Source organism: Neoarius graeffei, chromosome 23 (genome assembly GCF_027579695.1).
Source record: "Neoarius graeffei isolate fNeoGra1 chromosome 23, fNeoGra1.pri, whole genome shotgun sequence".
NCBI lineage: Eukaryota > Metazoa > Chordata > Actinopteri > Siluriformes > Ariidae > Neoarius > Neoarius graeffei.
The window spans coordinates 52,763,777-52,790,564 of NC_083591.1; the positions used below are offsets into that span (position 1 = coordinate 52,763,777).

The 26,788-nt window shown below is 42.8% G+C and overlaps 1 protein-coding gene across 5 annotated transcripts in view; it reads right to left on the minus strand.

The window, feature by feature from the left end:
- The window catches only part of zcchc2 (zinc finger, CCHC domain containing 2), an 89,084-nt gene that overhangs the window by 21,428 nt on the left and 40,868 nt on the right, over positions 1–26,788 (minus strand). For all 5 annotated transcript variants that reach the window (XR_009651347.1, XM_060906398.1, XM_060906396.1 and 2 more), the window contains 2 exons: positions 8,658–8,729; positions 8,228–8,325 (listed from right to left, as the gene is read on the minus strand). Coding sequence is in view for 4 of the 5 variants with exons in the window: in XM_060906398.1 (XP_060762381.1) it covers positions 8,228–8,325; positions 8,658–8,729 (170 nt within the window). In the remaining variant the exon portion in view is untranslated. The remainder of the gene's footprint in view (positions 1–8,227; positions 8,326–8,657; positions 8,730–26,788) is intronic.

A 26,788-nucleotide genomic window follows, 5' to 3' on the forward strand; every position in this document is an offset into this window, starting at 1 on the left:
ATTCGATTCTCGACTCCGTTCACCGCCCATACGATTCGATTCTCGACTCCGTTCCCCGCCCATACGATTCGATTCTCGACTCCGTTCCCCGCCCGATACGATTCGATTCTCGACTCCGTTCCCCGCCCGATACGATTCGATTCTCGACTCCGTTCCCCGCCCGATACGATTCGATTCTCGACTCCGTTCCCCGCCCGATACGATTCGATTCTCGACTCCGTTCCCCGCCCGATACGATTCGATTCTCGACTCCGTTCCCCGCCCGATACGATTCGATTCTCGACTCCGTTCCCCGCCCGATACGATTCGATTCTCGACTCCGTTCCCCGCCCGATACGATTCGATTCTCGACTCCGTTCCCCGCCCGATACGATTCGATTCTCGACTCCGTTCCCCGCCCGATACGATTCGATTCTCGACTCCGTTCCCCGCCCGATACGATTCGATTCTCGACTCCGTTCCCCGCCCGATACGATTCGATTCTCGACTCCGTTCCCCGTCCGATACGATTCGATTCTCGACTCCGTTCCCCGCCCGATACGATTCGATTCTCGACTCCGTTCCCCGCCCGATACGATTCGATTCTCGACTCCGTTCCCCGCCCGATACGATTCGATTCTCGACTCCGTTCCCCGCCCGATTCGATTCGATTCTCGACTCCGTTCACCGCCCGATACGATTCGATTCTCGACTCCGTTCCCCGCCCGATACGATTCGCGACTCCGTTCCCCGCCCGATACGATTCGCGACTCCGTTCACCGCCGATACGATTCGATTCGCGACTCCGTTCACCGCCGATACGATTCGATTCTCGACTCCGTTCCCCGCCCATACGATTCGATTCTCGACTCCGTTCACCGCCCGATACGATTCGATTCTCGACTCCGTTCCCCGCCCGATACGATTCGCGACTCCGTTCCCCGCCCGATACGATTCGCGACTCCGTTCACCGCCGATACGATTCGATTCGCGACTCCGTTCACCGCCGATACGATTCGATTCTCGACTCCGTTCCCCGCCCATACGATTCGATTCTCGACTCCGTTCCCCGCCCGATACGATTCGATTCTCGACTCCGTTCCCCGCCCGATACGATTCGATTCTCGACTCCGTTCCCCGCCCGATACGATTCGATTCTCGACTCCGTTCCCCGCCCGATACGATTCGATTCTCGACTCCGTTCCCCGCCCGATACGATTCGATTCTCGACTCCGTTCCCCGCCCGATACGATTCGATTCTCGACTCCGTTCCCCGCCCGATACGATTCGATTCTCGACTCCGTTCCCCGCCCGATACGATTCGATTCTCGACTCCGTTCCCCGCCCGATACGATTCGATTCTCGACTCCGTTCCCCGCCCGATACGATTCGATTCTCGACTCCGTTCCCCGCCCGATACGATTCGATTCGATTCTCGACTCCGTTCACCGCCCGATACGATTCGATTCTCGACTCCGTTCCCCGCCCGATACGATTCGCGACTCCGTTCACCGCCCGATACGATTCGCGACTCCGTTCACCGCCGATACGATTCGATTCGCGACTCCGTTCACCGCCGATACGATTCGATTCTCGACTCCGTTCCCCGCCCATACGATTCGATTCTCGACTCCGTTCCCCGCCCATACGATTCGATTCTCGACTCCGTTCCCCGCCCGATACGATTCGATTCTCGACTCCGTTCCCCGCCCGATACGATTCGATTCTCGACTCCGTTCCCCGCCCGATACGATTCGATTCTCGACTCCGTTCCCCGCCCGATACGATTCGATTCTCGACTCCGTTCCCCGCCCGATACGATTCGATTCTCGACTCCGTTCCCCGCCCGATACGATTCGATTCTCGACTCCGTTCCCCGCCCGATACGATTCGATTCTCGACTCCGTTCCCCGCCCGATACGATTCGATTCTCGACTCCGTTCCCCGCCCGATACGATTCGATTCTCGACTCCGTTCCCCGCCCGATACGATTCGATTCTCGACTCCGTTCCCCGCCCGATACGATTCGATTCTCGACTCCGTTCCCCGCCCGATACGATTCGATTCTCGACTCCGTTCCCCGCCCGATACGATTCGATTCTCGACTCCGTTCCCCGCCCGATACGATTCGATTCTCGACTCCGTTCCCCGCCCGATACGATTCGATTCTCGACTCCGTTCCCCGCCCGATACGATTCGATTCTCGACTCCGTTCCCCGCCCGATACGATTCGATTCTCGACTCCGTTCACCGCCCGATACGATTCGATTCGATTCTCGACTCCGTTCACCGCCCGATACGATTCGATTCGATTCTCGACTCCGTTCACCGCCCGATACGATTCGATTCTCGACTCCGTTCCCCGCCCGATACGATTCGATTCTCGACTCCGTTCCCCGCCCGATACGATTCGCGACTCCGTTCCCCGCCCGATACGATTCGCGACTCCGTTCGCCGCCGATACGATTCGATTCGCGACTCCGTTCGCCGCCGATACGATTCGATTCTCGACTCCGTTCGCCGCCCATACGATTCGATTCTCGACTCCGTTCCCCGCCCGATACGATTCGATTCTCGACTCCGTTCCCCGCCCGATACGATTCGCGACTCCGTTCCCCGCCCGATACGATTCGCGACTCCGTTCACCGCCGATACGATTCGATTCGCGACTCCGTTCACCGCCGATACGATTCGATTCTCGACTCCGTTCCCCGCCCATACGATTCGATTCTCGACTCCGTTCCCCGCCCGATACGATTCGATTCTCGACTCCGTTCCCCGCCCGATACGATTCGATTCTCGACTCCGTTCCCCGCCCGATACGATTCGATTCTCGACTCCGTTCCCCGCCCGATACGATTCGATTCTCGACTCCGTTCCCCGCCCGATACGATTCGATTCTCGACTCCGTTCCCCGCCCGATACGATTCGATTCTCGACTCCGTTCCCCGCCCGATACGATTCGATTCTCGACTCCGTTCCCCGCCCGATACGATTCGCGACTCCGTTCCCCGCCCGATACGATTCGCGACTCCGTTCACCGCCGATACGATTCGATTCGCGACTCCGTTCACCGCCGATACGATTCGATTCGCGACTCCGTTCACCGCCGATACGATTCGATTCTCGACTCCGTTCCCCGCCCATACGATTCGATTCTCGACTCCGTTCCCCGCCCGATACGATTCGATTCTCGACTCCGTTCCCCGCCCGATACGATTCGATTCTCGACTCCGTTCCCCGCCCGATACGATTCGATTCTCGACTCCGTTCCCCGCCCGATACGATTCGATTCTCGACTCCGTTCCCCGCCCGATACGATTCGATTCTCGACTCCGTTCCCCGCCCGATACGATTCGATTCTCGACTCCGTTCCCCGCCCGATACGATTCGATTCTCGACTCCGTTCCCCGCCCGATACGATTCGATTCTCGACTCCGTTCCCCGCCCGATACGATTCGATTCTCGACTCCGTTCCCCGCCCGATACGATTCGATTCTCGACTCCGTTCCCCGCCCGATACGATTCGATTCTCGACTCCGTTCCCCGCCCGATACGATTCGATTCTCGACTCCGTTCACCGCCCGATACGATTCGATTCTGTCACATTTTTGCATCATAGAAAATTCATGAGCACAGCCGGCTGAACATGCCCGAACCATCATGCACTCTTATACAATGAGTAATATCGAATATAACCTTTTTACAACTTGATTCAAACCAGGCTTGAAAAAATCTAAAAATCAAAGCAACCACTTTTTTCCGATTCAAATCAGTTTGTCTTTACAACTCTATTTCCTATGCACGTGTGCAACACGAAGCCACAATTTTAGCAACACAGGAACGTGACGGCGCGATAGCACAACAAGCAACTCTGACCTGAGGATTTCTCAACTTTATGCAAATTCCGAATAACGACGTAAAGTGAAAATCCAAACGATTTGCTCAGATTATACGGCGCATTTGGTCTGACGTTTGTTCCAATTCCTGGCTCACAAACTTATCAAAAATGTTTGACATGCAAAAATATATCAGTGGTCATCTTATTGTATACGACGTCTCGTTATTGTGGAAAATAACATGCCTCTGGTGAGTGTACATAGCTAGTACGGTTAGCTTACTTTGATAATTGGCTGACAAAGCGAATACGACGATGAGCACGTAATATTTAAACATTTTTTTTTTTTAAATTGTTAAATTAGTTAGCTTTAAAAAAAAAAAAAAAAAAAACTAGATAGAACTCGATGCCAACGGCGTCGATGGGGATGCTTCCGCCTGGTAGACTACACACCTTATTAAGCTGTGATTTGGGGATGGACATTTGACCTGGTGAAATTACTTGTATTAGCCTTGGAGATATTGTGTTCACAAGGTTCTCAGACAGACATTTGACCTCACAGTGACCCTGACCTTAGACCTTTTGATCTCAAAATCTAATCAGTTTATCTTTGTCCCCAAATGCACAAATGGTGAAAGTTTGGTGAAATTCCTTTGATTTGCCTTGGAGAAATCACGTTCACAAGGTTTCGGGACGGACGCACGCACGCACAGACAGACGGACAACCCAAAAACATAATGCCTCCTGCACCTTACGGTGGCGGAGGCATAAAAAATAGCTACTATGGTTTCACACAGAAATAATAATAATTAAAAAAAAAATCATTCTGGACAGGGCAAGCCCAAGCCACCAGAACCATCACAGCTGCTATAACGTGTTAGCATGAAAGCAGGGCCACACAGTAAGGATTATAAACGGTTCCATGAGGCAACAGTGTAGCTCAACGCCAGTCCCTGCTTTCCCTCAGGACTAATCAGCTCGAGTGAAAGACAGACTCGAAAGACGACCGCTCACAAAACAGCGCATCCTCAAAGCATTCACATCTACATACACGGAATCATCTGCTCAGATCTTCACGATGCAAAGCAGACCTTCTCCAAGCCTGCCTTCAATGCATCTGATGGATTAAAAAAATAAATAAATTATTTTCCAAAAATGGAGATTTATGGACTTATGTGGGACAAGCTGCAAGCTGTTAGTGCAGTCAAATAAACAGAGCGAGCCGATTTCTGCGAGAGATTTTCACTCCGTTTTATCTGTCCTTCATCAGCTGGAGCACTTCATGGAAATGTGTTTACGCTTTGCTAGAATCGCGTGAACAGCTTATATACATTCAAGACATTTGCATACGAGGGGAAATAAACCAAAAAAAAAAAAGGGCTAAGGAAGCCACTTCCATGAATTTATAAGTTACAGCATGGTATAGTGTGCAGTCCAGATGCAGAGAAACCACAACTTGTCCTTTTGGGGTAAAAAATACTGTACTAATAACACAAACTCAAATCAGTTCTAAATAATAAACTAAATCAGTAATAATAGTCAAGTTTTTAAGATCCAGAAGGGTCAGAAGTGTAGAATCCAGTGTACTTTAGCTTAGCACTACTTACAGAAGGCATATTTAAAATCACAAAATATATTCATTAACTAAACATTCTTTCCCAGCAGTTCCAGATGTGCGAATATTAAAACTAAGCAGAAGGCAGATGCCTCGTTGGAAAATCAGCTCACAGATTTATAACTCTACTTTCCCCCTCACGACAGTATTATCTGGCGACATTAGCAGTTTATAGCACTAAATTCCGCCATTTTGTTTTGCCGAGTTGTTAAAAAAAAAATAATGTAGGCGTGTCCATAACTTGACTAGCAAGACAGATGTAAATACAACCAAGGACCCCGGATCAGATCTGTTTAGTATCAAATAGTACCAAGTTTGGTCATTTAAAAAAAAAAAAACCCTCCTGACACGTTGAACGTCCAATTGATCAACGTAGAATCCATTATTAAAAAACGTCAGACCTGCGACTTTGACTACAGGAAGCCGTCCACCAAACGTCAGCGATGGATTAAGGACAGAGAAGCAAACAAGGGTCCAGTTCTCAACACGACGCTACCACCACCATGCTTCACTCGCCATATAAACTTCACAATCAGTTAATTTTAACAAATGGTGAACGCCTGACGAGTAGAATAAAAGCTAAGCAAACGAAACGTGTGCGGCCACATTCTATTCGCTGTCTAAAAAGGCGGACGGCTAACATGCTAAACTAATGCGATCGGACTCTCGGCTTCCTTGTCGCATACGAGAGTGTGGAGTTTAGTGTGAACAACTTGAGTGTAAAGCACAATTCATATTTTTTTTTAAATAATATGTAAATAATACACCAACAAGATCATTTAAATTTTACCATTTAAAAAAAAAAAAGTCCTTTTCTATATTTTCATCACTAAAGCTACTAAATTGAATCGTATCGTAGGAGATTCTTTAGCATCATCAAAAAAAATCCTACATCATATCTTCGCACCACTGTGTAATGTTCTTTATATTATATGGACACATCCACAAAAAATATGCAATTTAATCAAAAGGATTTTAATTTTGAACCGGTTTGTCAATTTGACGACACACGTCTAGTCAGCAGGGAAACACTGGGAGTGACGTCATCGGAGTGAAATATCGAGAATTACTATACATTTTCGATGGAATAAAAACTTCCGTTCTAGCAGGTTCCGTTCATTTGGGTTGATAGCATGCAATATTGTTAGCATATCGCTTATTCTACGTGTATTACATCACTCTACCCAATGGAGAATGAGCGTTGAATATGGTTTACGGTATTGCACGGTTGACAAGACGACATGACATGACGTCATATGGAGATGTAAAACTTCTGTGCTAGTGAGCGACTGTGACAATTTGTAAACAAACATGGCCGCCAGGTTTGCGTCATTAAATACGGAGAGAATTTTGAAAAAGACACGTTGAACACCCGAAAAGGAATGTGTATGTATTAGGGCTGTAACAATATGCGTATTGAAATAGAAATCGCGATACGCAGAGCCACGATCTGTGTCGCGATACAAGAAGGCAGAATCGTGGTACACCCTTTCAAACTTCTCCTCAGCCCAAGAACAGAGGTGCTTCCAAACTTCAATTTATGAATACTTTACTTTTTATTTAAATTACATTTTAAACTTACTTAAATTACTTTTATTTTTTATATCTATTAGTAAGTCGTTTTTTCACCGACCTGCAACAATCTTCTGCGAGTCACGCAACGTCCACACTCGCCACTGGCAGAGCATTCATTTCTTTTAAGCGGTCGCCATTCTGGTTGCGACGCGGGGAGCGAATCTGTAAACAAGCAGCTCATTGGCTGGCTAGGTGTGCCACAAGCCGATCACAATCACTTGACCGGAAAGGCATGCAGTGTTGCCAGATTGGGCGGGTTTAGGTGCTTTTTGGCCGGTTTTGAACATATTTTGGGGTGGAAAACGTTACAGTATCTGGCAACACTGAAGGCATGTCTGCTTGGGCGGAAGCCTTCTGCGGCAGTTACATTGACACGCAAGCAACGTTTTACTATAAAAATTCCGTAATTTCCATCTGTTTTCCGCGATCACAGAAAATCATTGGCCCTATGAGAGTGAGACAGTGAGAGATCCCCCCCCCAAAAAAAAAATCTTAACGGATTTACACGATTTGGAAAAATGACTTTCAGAACCGAAAAAAACAGAGCTTCTGGCTCAACAGTATTATTTTGAGAAATAAAACAGTCTTTGGATATACATTTGTTCATTTTTGCATACATATTACTCATTCTCTGCAGTGGTCTGAATTATTTGTTATTAAATAGTCAATGTAAGTAAGTAAATGTTAATAAGTCAAATTTACTACTTTAAAAATACATTTAAAAAAAAATCGTGGGTGTATCGAATCGTGGGTCAAAAATCGCGATACGAATCGAATCGTGAGTTGAGTGTATCGTTACAGCCCTAGTATGTATAATAATAATAATAATAATAATAATAATATTGGTGGCTTTTTTTCATGGTATATCAGATATATTCCATTCAGCGACTTGTCTTCAACTCGTTCAATATCATGCTAGCTGAATGGAATATATCCGATATACCACTCAACGCCAGCCGATATTATTTAAATATGTCTCTCAGATCAGTGATATATTTCTTATGAAAAATGTGAGTTTTTGAACACGAGAAGATAAACTTCATATCTTCAAGCCAACATGTGATTTTCTTTTTATTATACAGACGCATTCACAAATAAAACGTACCCAAATTTATCAAAACAATTCATCGATTTAAAATCACGAGTGACGTATAGAGGTTTATGTCTCAGTTTTGGTTCTCCATGTCCCGGATGGAGCTCGTATGAAAAATACGACTCACCTGAGCATTCTCTCCAGCTCTCTGTGCTCGCCCTCGGCCCGACTCAGTAATCCGATAACATCCTGCTCGAAACCTCCTGCACTCTGTTCCTTACACAGCTACAGACAAAACAAGAAAAAAAAAAAAAAAGATTATTATTAAACGCTGCTTTCGTTCTGCTTTTAAGACACGGATTCGATAAAGCGATGCCTTTATATGCCGATCCATTTCTGTGTTAATATTTAAAGCATATTGCTTGCTGCATCAGAACATCTTTTCTTCCCTACAGGCAAAGCGAACTGCTCTTTATACATTTTCTAACAGGAGGATAGAATGGATGGCCACACTTTGCTTCAACATGAAAGAAAAAAAAAAAAAGATATTAAATTATTTAGATAAATAGGACCTGCTGTGGTTTAAGAGCAGTGTTTGAAAAAAAAATAAAAAATACCTTCAAAAGAAAGTCCTGCAGCTGACGATGGCTTTTGGTCACAGCCGTAGACGACGAGTCGGACCATTTAACCTGGAATGCGAGTGACAGGGTTAGACTTACAGACATGTTCTTCAGAACAGGAACGGATTCTTATAGTAATACTAAACTATTCCAGACACGAGAGCGTTCCCTCGTTACACGCAGCTCGTAAGTAAGATGTCCAGGCAGCAGGATGAACATTTTCAGCTGCTGACTCATAACTTTTATATGTCTGGTGTTTAGAAAGTGTAACCAAAAAAAAAAAAAAAAAAAAAACACACACAACAACCACCACCCGACAGCACGCATGATGCGTCAGAAACGGAGAAACCGCACTCGCAATAATGACATCAGCTCCACGCATGGCCAGAAATGTTTCCGAGCTGCAGCGCAACTAAAAATAAACCATTACATAATTTTCACCAGAATATCACTAGTCGGCTCATTTTACATTTTAATGTGTCCAGCAGGAGGCTCGAACTTTTTACAGCTTGTTCCAGTGTTAAAACCAGTGACGTTTATTTCCAGTATAAAATCTTACTATTCAAACATTAAACATGTACTCCAGCACCGTCGGGGTTATTTAACGCACTAATTAGAGGCTTTTACTCCAAAACTTTCCTCCTGCACAAGATTCAGAGCAAAATAAAAATAAATAAATAAAAAGCACCTTCCTAATTCTACAACCCCAATTCCAAAATAGTTGGGACACTGTGTAAAGCATAAATAAAAACAAAATGTGAAGATTTGCAAAATACAGATTTTGAGAGCCTTTTGAAAGAGAAAGACCTGTTGAACACCCGAAAGGAGGAGTGTATTATAATAATAGCTTTTTTCTATTTTCACATGCTAGCTGAATGGAATATATCCAATATACCACTCAATGCCAGCCGATATTATTTAAATGTGTCACTCAGATCCGTGATGTATTTTGTATGAAAAATGTGAGTTTTTCAACACGAGAAGATAAACTTCATAGTTTCAAGCCAACGTGTGATTTTCTTTTTATTATACAGACACGTTCACAAACAAAAAGTCCCCAAATTTATCAAAACAATTCATCGATTTCCTCATGAGCGACGGATAGAGATTTGTGTCACGGTTTTGGTTCTCCATGTCCCGGATGAAGTTTGTACGAAAAATATGAGTGGTGCATTTCGCAATAAAACGCTCGTGTCTATATAGTAGACCTGGGCATTCTACGGCCCGCGGGCCACATCCGGCCCGCGGGCCACATCCGGCCCGTTGTGTGTCCCTGTCCGGCCTGCGAGGCCAATTATAAATTACAAAATAAATGGGGAAACCTCGATATTCCGAGTGCAATATAATGGTGCGACTTTTATTTTGAAAGCGCTACGTTCATGTTTACGTTCGAACGTGCGAGCTGTGAGTGAACGTCAACTGCAACAAGTGAGGATAGCCAGCACGTCGTCAGTCAGGCATGTCAGCTAAATTGTATATATAATAAATAAATGTAAATAATAAATTGCACTGATTCAATGACTGGTTTTGTTTTCTTCTTTATATGTAGCCTACACCACAATTCCACATAGCCTATGAATAAATATAATATTAATAATGTATTGACATGAATACCGTATTTTCTGGACTATAGAGCGCACCTGTATATAAGCCGCATCCGCTCTATTTTTAAAAAAAAAATTTTTAAAAAGATACACAAGCCGCACCGGGCTATAAGCCGCAGATATCTATGTTGATATTTACTGCATGTACAGAACGATTTTGTACTGTAAATGTACATGTATGTACCTGAACAGATTCTTTCCGAACAGCGCCTTTTAACACGGCAGCAACTTTGCTGATTAAAACGGAACAGAACCAAGAGAAAATAACCGGTATTTATTTACCTTCGTTTCTCCTGTGTTTGAAACCACAAGTCACTTTAATCATCTTCGCTGGATTTGAAAATAATTACCAGTTAGTAATTTGTCGTGCGTGTTCTATCTGCTAAAGATCTGCTAATTCTTCTTTGCATTGATTTTTCGTCTATCTTATTTTTGATTCTACTTCCGGTTAGAGCGCCCCTAGCGGTGGAAGAAAAATCCACAGAATAGCCGCACCTTTGTATAAGCCGCATGGTTCAAAACCTAGGAAAAAAGTAGCGGCTTATAGTCCAGAAAATACGGTATATATTAAGTAGGGTGGATTCAGGTAAATTGGGCCATCAGGTAAACTGGGCCACTTACGCACTGAGCTTTTCATCTCTTCCAATTTTACTGACCAATCACCACAAATGTATTTAAATTGTTGCAACATTACTACTTTATTTGCTTTAAGTCATTTGGATGCCATAATATTTCTGTGATGAATGAATGAATGAATCTTTATTGTCCACAAGTGTGGAAACTTGTCTTCAGTTTCACCACATAAAAAACACATACGACTCCATTTCATGTAAAAATAGTAAGGAATACTACTCTAATAAATAGATGATTAAATTAAGTGTAAAAATTTTAAAATGTAAAAATAGTAAGGAATACTACTCCAATAAATAAATGATTAAATAAATAAAACAAGACTCATCTTGGTTTGCAAAAGTCGCCCGTGTGTTGGATACAATTCCCACTTTGTTTATCATATTAACTGCATTGGGAACAAACGATTTCTTGTATAGGTTTTTAATGGCATTTGGTCCTCTAAAACGCCTCCCTGAGGGTAAGAGGATGGGCTGGTGTACCCCTAAAAGGCAGGGGGGGTCTTTCCAAGTTTGCAAAAAAAAGTGGCCCAATTTACCTGAATTCACCCTATATTTAAAAGGTGCGCCTTACATCTGGTCAATAAAATTACAACCTAAATTTATCGTGGCCCTCTGACATAATTTTGGTTTCTCATGTGGCCCCTTGTGAAAAATAATTGCCCACCCCTGCTATATAGTATCACGTTTTATTCCTTTTATACCACAGCAATTTGTCAAGACCTTTTTTTTTTTTATTGTATTCCAGGACAGCACGAAGACCTAGTACTTTTGATAGGTTTACTTTAAATGCAACTATAAAACCATAAAATTTGTTGTTGGTAGAAGAGAGCAACTGGACTTGCTTGAAAAGTCTTGAAGACGTTTCGCCTCTCGTCCGAAAGGCATCCTCAGTTCTGTCTGTCTTATAGGGAGTATCAAGTATTTATCCTCTCATGGATCATCATAGAATCCGAATCAGAATGCTGATGGCTGCATTGTAGGTGGCTAATAAAAGATGTCATAGACGCCCACCTCTGTTCAGTGATGGTCGTTCCAGGTTGACAAAAATGAACGATCCTCTCTGGCTAAGATGTCTGCCAGTTTTCTGGAAGTCCTCTCATACTCCCGCACCAGTCGAAGGGAACTCATCCCAAAGTGCGTAGAAACATATCTGTGAAGATACTCAGTCATCCAGGTACATAGTAATCTGTGGTTGGTAGAAGAGAGCAACTGGACTTGCTTGAAAAGTCTTGAAGACGTTTCGCCTCTCGAGAGGCGAAACGTCTTCAAGACTTTTCAAGCAAGTCCAGTTGCTCCATGTACCTGGATGACTGAGTATCTTCACAGATACATAAAATATGTTGTGCAACACTTACAAACCAAGCTAGCTCCTATTATCACTTACATTACTGCAGCTGTAAACAAACAAAGTCTTTTTCGTGACCAGCCTCGCTTGTTTCTTCAAGTTAATTATACAGGAGCAATTCCAGCGTTATGGACGTGACACTTGAACTCAAAATGGCAACAAATGACCCAGTGCATGTTTTATTGTCTCCCAGTATTTAAACAGGTGTTGCATATTTTAAGGCTGTACCATACTGGAGAAGTGATAGAACAAGAACAATTCCCATAGTACATCTAGGGCATGCCAGAAAATGCCAATAAAAGATGCGTTATGGATGTGACAGAAAAAGTATCACTTTTCTTGGGTGACTGTACATTTTTATCAAACTCTGTGAAATTGTAAACCTAATGTCGAAATGGAGATATCCATTTGATAGAGGGGTCCAAGGTGAATATTAAAAAATCTTTGTTTAAAATATTTTGTATTTCATGCAGAGTTTCGGAAGGAAAAGTCAGCGTTATGGATGTGACGAAATTCCGTTATGGATGTGACGCGTCTGAAATAGACATGGCGTATGTTTAGAAAATCAGCAATTTAACCACCATAACCCTTTGAAAAACTCTCTAAATATCAGCTAAAACTATCAAAGTTCTTAAATAATATTTAGGATGGCTATTGTTTTGCTGTTTTGTGGATTTTAGCATACATTTCTGTGGCTTGTGGCAATAATATAGAATTGTACATGATCAAAGTTGATTTTAGCTTGGGGTTTACATTATAAGAAAGAAAGACTGACTGTGACATATTAGGTTGGTTACAAATTGGTTCAACTTATTCACATCTGTAAAATACAGGCCTAGGAGATATCTCTGGGAGTGGTTTTGATGTATTACATGTTGCTTTATTTTTGCATGGTGAGGTTGACATTTACATGGAATTGCCCACAGACAGACAGACAGACAGACAAATAGATGTAGCTTGTCATGTTACAGAGAAACCAGCAAACGCAAAGTCCTGAAGACTTTCCCATGGTGGAAAACCTACTGATTGACTGTTGCATTGGAGAATCCTTCCATGAAAGCTAGACAAACAGAACAGAAAAACGCCACTGTATCAAAAACAAAACAGTGTGTTTGTTATTACTCTTAGATTATATCGAGCATCCGTCATACCCGGGGTTACTCCAGAAACCATACCATAAGAACATCTGGATTACAGCCAGAACTACAGTTATTTGAATAAAACCTGCTGAGCAAGCAGAATCGAGAATAACAGTGCGGCTGTATATTTTTTTAAAAAAGCTGCAAAGATCTCCAATAATCAGTACGACATTTTTATATATACATATATATTTTTTTTGGTCACGAGAAACCCCTAATAATTTAAACCGACCTTGATATTTTTAACCCAACAGCCTTCAATGTGCTACATTTAGAACAGCTAAAAGTGGGCCGTTCCGGTGACTAGAGAAATCCCAAAAGGCAGTTCTAAACTAGATTAGATTAAGCTTAGATTGTCGGTGTGGGAAATATTTACACCTTTTAAACAGCAGCTGAATGCAACAGCAAGGATGATGGAGAAGCAATGTTTCACCCCTGAGCTCATTCTTGTATTATCTCAGTGTGAGTCATGACGGAAAATTCCTGTTTCTCCCAAGACACTCGCTAGAGGTCGGAGGATGAAAGTTTAGTTCGGTTCAGTTCAGTTCGGAGTGCGTTAACCTTACGCTCACGCCATATAATAATAATAATAATAATAACAACAACAGAATGGGGGGGAGGGGGATCAGACTTGCTCCTAAAACAAAATCGAGAAATAAAAAGAGCATGCCCGTGACGTTTTTTGGTACGTGCATCCGCAACCACGGTCGATAAAAGGAAATGGATGTAATTATAGCAATTCATCATTCCTCAGACGCCAACAAGAGGGTGTTGAAAGGCTCATCTGCGACGCTGAACTGCCTTTCAACCCCGAGGAAGCCACGGAGCATGGAGTAAACACCGAGCCGTTTTGTGTGGCTTCCTTTCATGTCAGCAGACTGTTTGCAAGCGCTTGTGAAAACAAATTCGAGTCAATACTGATGTCTTATTCGCAGGTTAGCATGTAGTAAAGACCCGGCGACGGGCACGAAGCAGGCCTGCGAATTAAACCTCCACTGGCAGTGATGTACGAGGAGCTCTCTCTGCTCGAAATGCAGCGGAGGCTGAGAGTGAGAGCAAATCATTTCCTGCTCTTTTGAAAAGCTGGCGCGGGCCTGGATTCCTCCCCCTCCCCCCACCCTCACAATCCTCTGGAGATAAAACGGGAAACAAAGGATTAGATCAAGAATCTCTTACACACCGAGCCAGCAGGCGCAGAGTGAAGCGGTCAGCCCGTGCTTTTGGCTGCGTTTCAAACTCACACGCACTCGAACAGTGCGAGGTCTGATGAAAGGAAGCCGGCCGAGACCGGGATTACATAATAGTGAGTGAGCTATACGATTGGAATACACTGGAATCTGAACTGGTATTAAATCTCGGTCAGGCCCTTGCACTGTCTTTTAGCTATTTAAAAATAAAAAATACATTTCTTAAAGCTATACGTCCTTTCAATTTCATAAAATCGGTGAAATGTAGTTCTCTCTGAAATGTGGTCATTGTGATTTATGTTTATTTCTGTAATATCTCACAAAATATCAGGCCATTCTGTGGCTGCGAAGTTATTTAAGTTGAGGGGATTAAAGCAAATAATGTGCATGAAATCGCTCGCTTTGCGCAGACAAGCAGACAGAGGAAGTCCGTGTGTGTGCGCACATCTACAGGTTTACCTTTGAGCGTGCACCGACAGTTCCATCATTCTGTCGCTAAACGAACAGCTGATCACACCGAGGTGCTCGCCGACTGCCGATATTTATTAGTTTGGTCCTGCGTTTCCTTTCCTTCGTATAGAACATAACGTCTTTTATTCTCGCTTTCCGTTATTGTAGTCGGTCTTTCACGCTTCATTCGCACCTCCATTTTTCTCTCCTGTTTCAAATTTGTATCCCACAATGCCTTGCGCAAACAGGGAAAGCCCACCACATGATGCAGTATCTTGAATTGGGTCATGGTGAAGCAGGAAAAAAAAAAGTAAATAATAATAATAATAATAATAATAATAATAATAGAGAATTTAGGGCCACATGGCCCTAAATTCATTAATTGTTCCATTTTAAAAACAACTAATAAAATTGGAAGTCTGCGATTCAAATTTAGTAGCTTTCGGTCACTAAACAAAAATAATTGGGTGTCGGGGAAAATTATTTTTATGACCTACACTTAAAATCTGAAAGGCAGTCTAGCTTTAATAAATAATTGTACTGAAAAGTTGTGTCTCAAAAGTGAGAATTTACACAAATAGACGCCTCACACAATCCAACACTAATAATACTTATCTTAAAAAAATAAATAAATAAATAAATAAAAAACACCCCTGTTATAATGGCGAGCTCAGACCACATGATATATTTTTATCCTTCACGATGGTCAGCATGTCAGATTGAAGAGTCACAGTGCTATAAATTCTTGCCGTGCCTTCGTCAGGAGACGGTCAGCATTACAAGTTTGACTCCGACCAATCATCAATCATGTCCTTGTGTGTTGTCAGGAAGGAGGGTCGAGAACCTATCGATCACAGCTACTGAAGGAACAAATCATAGGAGTTCTCAAACTAAGTGAGAAAATCCAAAAGACCCTGGACACGCCAGACTGACTTTGTTGGGGTTTCATGCCACATCGCTGTTCTTCCATTGTGTCACACATAATCGATTTTGTGTTTGTCATTCTCGAAGTTCGTATTCGGGCCCGATACTGGAAATTAGTCATCCATGACAAAATAGTGTCAAAATCAAAATAATAAAAATAAATAAAAACACAAACACTAACATTAACCAACTTGTTTCGTGGACGTCCCATAACATTCACTAGAATGTTACGATACATTACATCACCGGCCACTTTAATAGGAACTTGTTTTTGAATACAGGAGTGGAACCCAATGTGGCCTTCTGTTTTCTGCTGCATGCTGAGATGCTTTTATGCCCACCACAGCTGTAAAGAGTTGCTATGAGTTACTATAACCTTCCTGGCAAAAAAAAAAACCTCGAACCAATCTGTCCTGTCCTGGCTCAGGTCTTATTCAACTGATCGCTATCAGTATGTTGATATAAATGGTGATATTTCTAGACGTACTGAGGTAAAGTTTGGTGTTCCACAAGGTTCTGACTTGGGTCCACTGCTTTTTTTCTTTATACATGTTACCTCTGGGTGATACAACCCAATTCCAAAAAAGTTGGGACAAAGTACAAATTGTAAATAAAAACGGAATGCAATAATTTACAAAAATCTCAAAAACTGATATTGTATTCACAATAGAATATAGACAACATATCAAATGTCGAAAGTGAGACATTTTGAAATTTCACGCCAAATATTGGCTCATTTGAAATTTCATGACAGCAACACATCTCAAAAAAGTTGGGACAGGGGCAATAAGAGGCTGGAAAAGTTAAAGGTACAAAAAAGGAACAGCTGGAGGACCAAATTGCAACTCATTAGGTCAATTGGCAATAGGTCATTAACATGACTGGGTATAAAAAGAGCATCTTGGAGTGGCAGCGGCTCTCAGAAGTAAAGATGGGAAGAGGATCACCAATCCCCCTAATTCTGCACCGACAAATAGTGGAGCAATATCAGAAAGGAGTTCGACAGTGTAAAATTGCAAAGAGTTTGAACATATCATCATCTACAGTGCATAATATCATCAAAAGATTCAGAGAATCTGGAAGAATCTCTGTGCGTAAGGGTCAAGGCCGGAAAACCATACTGGGTGCCTGTGATCTTCGGGCCCTTAGACGGCACTGCATCACATACAGGCATGCTTCTGTATTGGAAATCACAAAATGGGCTCAGGAATATTTCCAGAGAACATTATCTGTGAACACAGTTCACCGTGCCATCCGCCGTTGCCAGCTAAAACTCTATAGTTCAAAGAAGAAGCCGTATCTAAACACGATCCAGAAGCGCAGACGTCTTCTCTGGGCCAAGGCTCATTTAAAATGGACTGTGGCAAAGTGGAAAACTGTTCTGTGGTCAGACGAATCAAAATTTGAAGTTCTTTATGGAAATCAGGGACGCCGTGTCATTCGGACTAAAGAGGAGAAGGACGACCCAAGTTATCAGCGCTCAGTTCAGAAGCCTGCATCTCTGATGGTATGGGGTTGCATTAGTGCATGTGGCATGGGCAGCTTACACATCTGGAAAGACACCATCAATGCTGAAAGGTATATCCAGGTTCTAGAGCAACATATGCTCCCATCCAGACGACGTCTCTTTCAGGGAAGACCTTGCATTTTCCAACATGACAATGCCAAACCACATACTGCATCAGTTACAGCATCATGGCTGCGTAGAAGAAGGGTCCGGGTACTGAACTGGCCAGCCTGCAGTCCAGATCTTTCACCCATAGAAAACATTTGGCGCATCATAAAACGGAAGATATGACAAAAAAGACCCAAGACAGTTGAGCAACTAGAATCCTACATTAGACAAGAATGGGTTAACATTCCTATCCCTAAACTTGAGCAGCTTGTCTCCTCAGTCCCCAGACGTTTACAGACTGTTGTAAAGAGAAAAGGGGATGTCTCACAGTGGGAAACATGGCCTTGTCTCAACTTTTTTGAGATGTGTTGTTGTCATGAAATTTAAAATCACCTAATTGTTCTCTTTAAATGATACATTTTCTCAGTTTAAACATTTGATGTGTCATCTATGTTCTATTCTGAATAAAATATGGAATTTTGAAACTTCCACATCATTGCATTCTATTTTTATTTACAATTTGTACTTTGTCCCAACTTTTTTGGAAATCGGGGTTGTAATATTCGTAAACATTGTATTAGTTTCCACTGTTACGCTGATGACACACAGTTGTACGTTTCTGCAAAACCTGATGAGCGACACCAGCTTAATAGAATTGAGGAATGTGTTAAGGACATTAGACACTGGATGCTTATTAATTTCCTTCTGCTTAACTCTGACAAGACTGAAGTACTTGTACTCGGACCACATGCAGCTAGAAGTAAGTTTTCTGATTACACAGTGACTCTGGATGGACTTTGTTTCTTCACGTGCAGCAGTAAAAGACCTCGGAGTGATTATTGAGCCCAGTCTTTCATTCAAAACTCGCATTGATAACATCACCCGGATAGCTTTCTTTCATCTCAGAAATATTGCTAAGAGAAGAAATTTAATGTTACTACATGACGTGGAAAAACTAGTTCATGCTTTCGTTACCTCCAGGTTGGATTATTGTAATGCCTTACTGTCTGGATGTTCAAATAAGTGCATAAACAAGCTCCAGTTAGTTCAAAATGCCGCAGCAAGAGTCCTTACTAGAACTAGAAAATATGACCACATCACCCCTGTCTTATCCACACTGCATTGGCTCACAATCAAATTTCGTATTGATTATAAAATACTACTATTGACCTTTAAAGCACTGAATGGTCTCGCACCACAGTACCCGAGTGAACTTCTGCTCCTCTATGACCCCCCACGCCTACTTGGATCAAAAGGTGCAGGCTATCTCTTGGCACCTTGTATAGTGAAGGCTACATCAGGGGGTGGAGCCTTTTCTTACAAAGCCCCACAGTTATGGAACAGCCTTCCAAGTAGTGTTCCGGAATCAGACACAGTCTCAGTGTTTAAGTCTCGGCTGAAAACATATCTGTTTAGTCAAGCCTTGTGTTAACGGTGTTTATGAGGTAAAGGAGCAGATCTGGAGGATCCTCAGACAGAGTGTTTTTGGTAAACTGGGATGTATGGATGCTGTCAGTCCCCACTCGCTTGCTCACTCGAGTTTGTTGATGGTGTAGTGGCTGGCTGCTTTATGTCCCGGGGCCCCTCATGCCTGTGTTACCTTCTGGCTCTCCCCTTTTAGTTATGCTGTCATAGTTAGTTGCCGGAGTCCCTGCTTGTACTCAGTGCAGTATCCTAACAACTTGTGTTTTCTCTCCCCTCCCCAAAATCTGTCCCTCTGAGTTACATGTCGGTCCTGGGATCGAGATGCTGAACCTCTTCTGCTCCTCGGACCTGCCTGATCCATCCTGGTGCCCTGTGTCTGGTTGGAGTCTCATCGCATCGCTCCTGTGGACAGTTGGGGGTTGCGCCTGTAGGACGCTCTGGACTCTTGCAGTGGTGCTTTTGTGGCTGGGGACTGCAGTCGACTTGCTGACTTTGGGACTACGGTTGTCGTGAACGGTTTTGCACTCGGGTTTCCGTTGGTGGGGGGTTTATAGCATCAACGAAGCTGACTTTATGTTAAAACTGTTATAGTCATGCTGTCTGTTGTTGCCCAAATGAGGATGGGTTCCCTTTTGAGTCTGGTTCCTCTCGAGGTTTCTTCCTCATGTCGTCTGAGGGAGTTTTTCCTTGCCACCGTCGCCACAGGCTTGCTCATTGGGGATAGATTAGGGATAAAATTAGCTCATATTTTAAGTCGTTCAAATTCTGTAAAGCTGCTTTGTGACGATGTTTATTGTTAAAAGCGCTATACAAATAAACTTGACTTTCTGATCTCTGATATCAACAAGGCCATGAAAGCGCCGTTAATGACTTTGAACTTGTTCTAAAGTCTGGATCTGAATTTTGTCGTGACTTTTTCCTTTAACAAAAAAAAAATCTCTGTTTTAGGGTTTTTTGTGTTACTTCCCCCCCAAGTCATGTCAGTTTATTTCTATAGATAGTGCCTTTAACAGACATTGTCACAAAACAGCTTTACAAAAAAAAAAAGACTTTAAAACATATGAACTAATTTTATCCCTAAGCAAGTCTAAGGCCAAGTTTACATTAGACCGTATCTGTCTCGTTTTCTTCGCGGATGCACTGTCCGTTTACATTAAAACGCCTGGAAACGCCGGGAAACGGGAATCCGCCAGGGTCCACGTATTCAATCCAGATCGTGTCTGGTCCGGTGCTGTGTAAACATTGAGAATACGCGGATACGCTGTGCTGAGCTCTAGCTGGCGTCGTCATTGGACAACGTCACTGTGACATCCACCTTCCTGATTCGCTGGCGTTGGTCATGTGACGCGACTGCTGAAAAACGGCGCGGACTTCCGCCTTGTATCACCTTTCATTAAAGAGTATAAAAGTATGAAAATACTGCAAATACTGATGCAAATACTGCCCATTGTGTAGTTATGATTGTCTTTAGCCTTGCCATCCTTCCACTTGCAAGTGGTAAGTGACTTGCGCACAGTGGCTCAGTCCCGAATCACTGCTCGTGCGCTTAACTCGCGCGCTCTGTGAGCTGCGCAGGGCCGGAGTGCGCACCCTCCAGAGGGCACTCGCTGTTCAGGGCGGAGTGATTTGGAGTGCAGCCGCTGAGGAGGAAGCGATGAGCCGCACTGACACATTTCAACTTACGTGCCGAATTAGTCATGTAATTAGCGTATCTGTGTATTGGCGTTGCTGTGTGCACGCTAATCGTGTATTGGCATTGCTGTATGCACGCTAATCGTTTTTAAAAACGTTAATCTGATGATCCGCTGATACGGTCTAATGTAAACCCCACCTAAGGCAACAAACAAGGCGTTGAAAGGCAGTTGATTCCTCGTTAGGTTGTTCCAGTGCCTTTCAATGTTGAACCTTGTCATTACAACACTCGAGCACCTGCATTAAAGGGCATACGTTGGCCAGGAATTGAACCCGGGTCAACTGCTTGGAAGGCAGCTATGCTCACAACTATACACCACTTTAATAGGAACTTGTTCTTGATTCTAAGATTCCTGTTCTTGGCTGCAGGACTGGAACCCAATGTGGTCTTCTGCTGTTGCATGCTGAGATCCTTTTCTGCTCACCATGGTTGTAAAGAGTGATTATACGAGTTACTATATTCTTCCTGGCAAAAAAGCTCAAACCAATCTGTCCATTTTCTGATCTCTGACCTCTCATCAACAGGGCGTTTGTTTCCACCTACAGAACTGTCGCCCACTCTATGTTTTTTGTTTTACGCACCATTCTGTGTAGACTGTTGTGTGTGAAAACCCCAGGAGATCAGGAGCAGTTTCTGAAATACTCAAACCAGTCCATCTGGTTAGCACAAACACCCCTGTCGCAGTGAAAGAAAGTCACACGTTGAGATCATGATTTTTCCCGTTCTGATGTTTGAATGACGTGAACATTAACTGAAGCTCTTGATTTGTATATCTTAATTGTGCTGCTGTCAAGGGATCCGCTGATTACGGAACCGCACCAAAACAGCAGGTGGACGCAGGGGTGTTCCTAATAAAGTGAAGTGAGTGTAAAGGGGTTTTAAAAAAAAGTTGTTTTTTTTTAAATGACAAATTGCTGTGGTGTAAGAGAAATAAACCACTTTGGGATGTGCTATTCTCGGAAACCTCAGGGCTGAACAAATCTACATCCATACTGTACTTTAAAGTTACAGGAGCTGCCATTTTGGACTCCCACTTTTTATTCCTTCGTGCAGTTTGGGATCATTTCATGCTCCGAAGTTTAAAAGGACAATTGTGGCACAAAGCTAGAAGGTGATCAGTACGATACGATACGATACTCAAGATCCGTTTCGAACGTCAATGTGCCCAGGTAAAGAAAACGATTTGGGAATGAATTTATAGAACAGATTCAGGACAAGACAGACTTCCATTACTTCTTAGCTGATGTGTAAACTAAAGAAGTAAACAAACCGGCACTAAATACACTCAAGCACACTGTGAAAGTGTGATATTAGCTTTGGGGTTTTTTCATCTTAGCTTTAATATGCAAAAGAGTCTAGAAATAATAAACCACAACCAACATATTTGGTCAAGAGGAAAAATATAAATAGATGCAGGTTTATTACTGGTGGAGTTCACGAACAGATTTTACTACTCAGGGCTAACTGCTTCTGCTGTTCATGATGGATAAATTGGCAAGAACACACTCCCCCCCCCATGCCACATACAGGCAAGCAGATGGTACGGCCTGCCAAGCCCCAGCTCCCTTCTCATATGCTGCCCGTGTGTGTGAGAGAACGGAATTCTGCCTCCTTTACTTGTAAACTAAAATTGAGACATCGAGATCTCATCTCATCATCTCTAGCCGCTTTATCCTGTTCTACAGGGTCGCAGGCAAGCTGGAGCCTATCCCAGCTGACTACGGGCGAAAGGCGGGGTACACCCTGGACAAGTCGCCAGGTCATCACAGGGCTGACACATAGACACAGACAACCATTCACACTCACATTCACACCTACGCTCAATTTAGAGTCACCAGTTAACCTAACCTGCATGTCTTTGGACTGTGGGGGAAACCGGAGCACCCGGAGGAAACCCACGCGGACACGGGGAGAACATGCAAACTCCGCACAGAAAGGCCTTCGCCGGCCACGGGGCTCGAACCCGGACCTTCTTGCTATGAGGCGACAGCGCTAACCACTACACCACCGTGCCGCCCCACCATATTCTATTTAGGATTTAATTATAGATTGTTAAATTGTGTAATTACTAAGCTAGCTTAGCTACATAGAGCAAGTTTCACTGCCTCATTATCAACACCACGTTATATTGCTGGCCAGCTGCCTTTATTTAATACCAGAGCTGGCATTTTTGTTTTTTTTTTTAATGGAGTTAACCAACATAGTTCAATGATGGTCCACTTCAGCGTCGCAATTTTGTAAGGGATATTTGAAATTCATTTCAATCCCGGACACGCATAAGACAGACATGATAGAATACAACTTTGCTGTAAGCAATGTACTTAAATCACATATTATACGGACACGAGTGTTTTACTGGGAAATACGCCACTCGTATTTTTCATACAAGCTCCAGCCGGGACATGGAGAACCAAAACCATGACAAATGTCTATATGTCAGTCGTGAGGAAATCGAGGAATTGTTTCAATAAGTTTGGGTATTTTTTTTTTGTTTGTGAATGTGTCGATATAATAAAAAGAAAAAAAAAAAAAAAAAATCACACGTTGGCTTGAAGATATGAAGTTCATCTTCCTGTGTTGAAAAACTCGCATTTTTCATATGAAATACATCACGGATCTGAGTGACATATTTAAATAATATTGGCTGGATTTTTTTTTTGTGCTATATCAGATATATTCCATTCAGCTAGCATTATACTGAACAAGTCGAAGATGAGTAGCTGAATGGAATATATCTGATATACCACGAAAAAAAACCCCAGCCATTATTATTATTATACATACACATTCCTTTCGGGTGTTCAATGTGTCTTTCAAAATCTTCTGTATTTAACGAAGCAAACCTGGCGGCCATGTTCGTTTACAAATTGTCAGTCGCTCGCTAGCGCAGAAGTTTTACGTCTCCGACGTGCGACATCATGTTGTCTTGACAACCATGCAATATCGTAAACCATATTCAACGCTCTTTCTCCATTGGGTAGAGTGACGTAATACACGTAGCGATATATTGTTAGCGATATGCTAACAATATTGCATGCTATCAAACCAAATAAATGAAACCCGCTAGAAGGGAATAGAACACGTTTTTATTCCATCGAAAAAGTGTTCTGTATGTATAATAATTCCCGATATTTCACTCTGATGACATCACTCACAGTGATTTCCTGCTGACTGGACGAGAGTTGTCAAAATAGCAAACCAGTTCAAAATTAAAATTCTTTTGATTAATTTGCCTTTTTTTTGTGGATGTGTCCATATAATATAAAGAACATTATATGGTGGCGCGAAGCTATGAATTTTATCTTCTCTTGTTGAAAATATATTCACTTACGAATATATACATTCACCACTCAAAGATAAACTTCATATCTTCGCGCGGACGTGTAATATCCTCTCTCTCTCTCATTATATATATATATATATATATATATATAAAAATATAAATAAGTGCTGTCAAGCGATTAAAATATTTAATTGCGATTAATGTCGCGACTGTCATAGTTAACCCGCGATTAATCGCAATTTAATCGCACATTTTTGTCACATGAAAAACCATTGTAATTCTCTTATCAGCATAAAAAAGTGAATGGGCTTGCTCACCGTTCGAACTACGGGGGTACTCGGGGGATCCGAGATCCCCTGAAACAGACATGAGATCCCTTGAAAACATGATTTGGGAAATGTTGGGGGGTCTCTAAAATATTGGCAAAATGATGTTTATTGACATAGCAATCGTGTGTAACGGGAAGCATTTGCATATCCGAAGTGAGCGCGCGATGGAGATCCGCGCTCTGAGACAAGCGCAAGCACCCCCCCAAGGGAAAAAAAGGGACCCCCCAAAAATATCGGCATAGTTCGAACACTGGTTGTACCAATGTTTTTTTTTTTTTTCAATTGCAGAGCATAACACGTCTTGTCACAGCCACTGCAAAGTGGGGCTGGAGCCGCCGATGGGAAAACGAAACCTAAGCTGAGCACCGTGGCTCTTCAGGGGAGGGCAGAGGACTCTGGCTGTGCGGGGCGTGGCATCATGTCACAGAGCGTTAATCTCGCGATAAAAAAAAATTATCGCTGTTAAAATTGAGTCAAGTTAACGCGTTAATAACGTGACATTTTTGACAGCACTAATATATATGTGAACATTTGCTAGGACTATGGCAATTTTGCTTTTTTGACATTTATCGTAGATATCAGTAGACACCAAGCACGGGAGGAGCTTAATTATTGATGAAAAATAATTTACCATCAGTGCACGCCCACTTGTACCAGCAGGCAAGGACATAAAACTGAAACCCCCCAAGTTCCACCGATCTCCCTCTATCCTCGAGCGAATAAATCTTATTTTGCTCACAGCAGGAACTGAAGCGATTTGCTGGCACACTTGATCGCTACTCGCGGAGCTCATAATGACATGCGGCAGCGTCCGAGAACACGTCCACTGCGGGCTGTGTCAGAGCGACTCTCCATCACCTCTCACTAATGTCGGGAAAAAGCCAAAGGAGGCGGGAGAAAGGCTAGTCACGTCCTCACAAGTGTCCTCAATATGTCTCGCCCACGCCTCCAGGCTCTGAAGAACTACTACAAGATGGATGCGCTCCTCCTGTTGGAGTGAGAAGAAAAGTCGGAGAGATGCTTTTTTGAGCGGAGCCAAGGGTTGCATATTTCAGAGGACAACAAATCAAAACCTACTGCTTTGACAGAAAAACCTCGAGCTTTTGTACGCAGGCTTGAATGCGTCACAGATTTTTGGAGCAACATATGGAATTTTTTTTTAAAGCAAATTTTAGATCATCTCAGCTGTATTTCTGACACAAAAATTACAGCAAATTAGACAAATCTTGTCATTATCAATCCTTAAATGAGTACACTCATCTGGGAGAAAAATGCTTTAAAGGCTTCAAGGTTATATTTATTAGACATAAGGCAACATTAGCACCTTTCCTCCTAGTCAGTAGTGAGAACACGTGCACCTTGTCCACACGTAGATGCAAATCTGTGAATGACGTCTTTGACGTCAAATGAGAAAGTGGGTTGTTTTGCTGTTTTTTAATTTTCAATTCTTACAGGTTTTTTGATACAAACTGGAATGGGAAAGCAGAGGAAAGGCAACAAATCAGGAGATAAACACAACAGAAAGCACGCAACTTAAATCCCAATTATACAAAAACCTCCATCACTCTTTTTGAACGTCCAAATCAGTATTTAGTGTATGAATCTCACAATCATCCATCTGAAAACTGAACACTCGTTTTAAGAACCAATTAAACCTCGAAAAACTAAAAAAAAAAAAAAAACAGAATCAAGATCAAGGTTTTACGTTTTTGTGGTGTTTTTTTTTTTTTTTTTTACCTCAAACTTGTTTCTGCACAAACGTGCCGTTACGACTTCCGACTCGAAACGGCACAATGAGTCGCACTTTGGGAGAAAAGAAAAGGCTGAATACTGTTTTGCATGGTAAGGAAGCTCCTTTGTGTTAAGAAAACACTCGCTGCTTTCGAATGACCTTTCCCAAGGCCTGAATGAAGCTCAAAACCCAAAACCAGAAAACTTAAAAGGTGCTAAATATTATTATTGTTATTATTATTATTCCCGACTGCCTTTCAAAAACACATTAACATCATATCTATGCATATACTTTTAATAAATCACAAAGTTCAAAGTGCTTTTCTTTGCCTCTCCACCTCTCAGCCATTCCCCCCCCCCACACACACACACAGAGGCTGCCTAGCTACTCATAAATATTCATAAGCAGACTTCCATGCTCATTAATATTCATGAGTCAACTTGGGCAAGTTCTGAAATGCAGCTGTTGCTTCTTCTCAATGCACTTTTGGTCGCATTTGATTCTAAATACAAGTGTGTGTGGGGGGGTGAATAAAATATTCTCCTGAAGCTGCGCAACGACAAGTCTGAGCCTTAATCGTAAGAACATGACCATAACAGAAATTGGCAGTTTGTGTCTTGTTGCATTGATTGGTGAAGAAAACTAATTTGGTGCGGTAAACATTTTACCAAATCCTCAGCATGCTTGCTGTAGCTGGTTTGACCACGTTTAGAAAGGAATTTCAACTTTGCTAAATATTTAGGACACTTTCACACCCATTCGGCCATTTG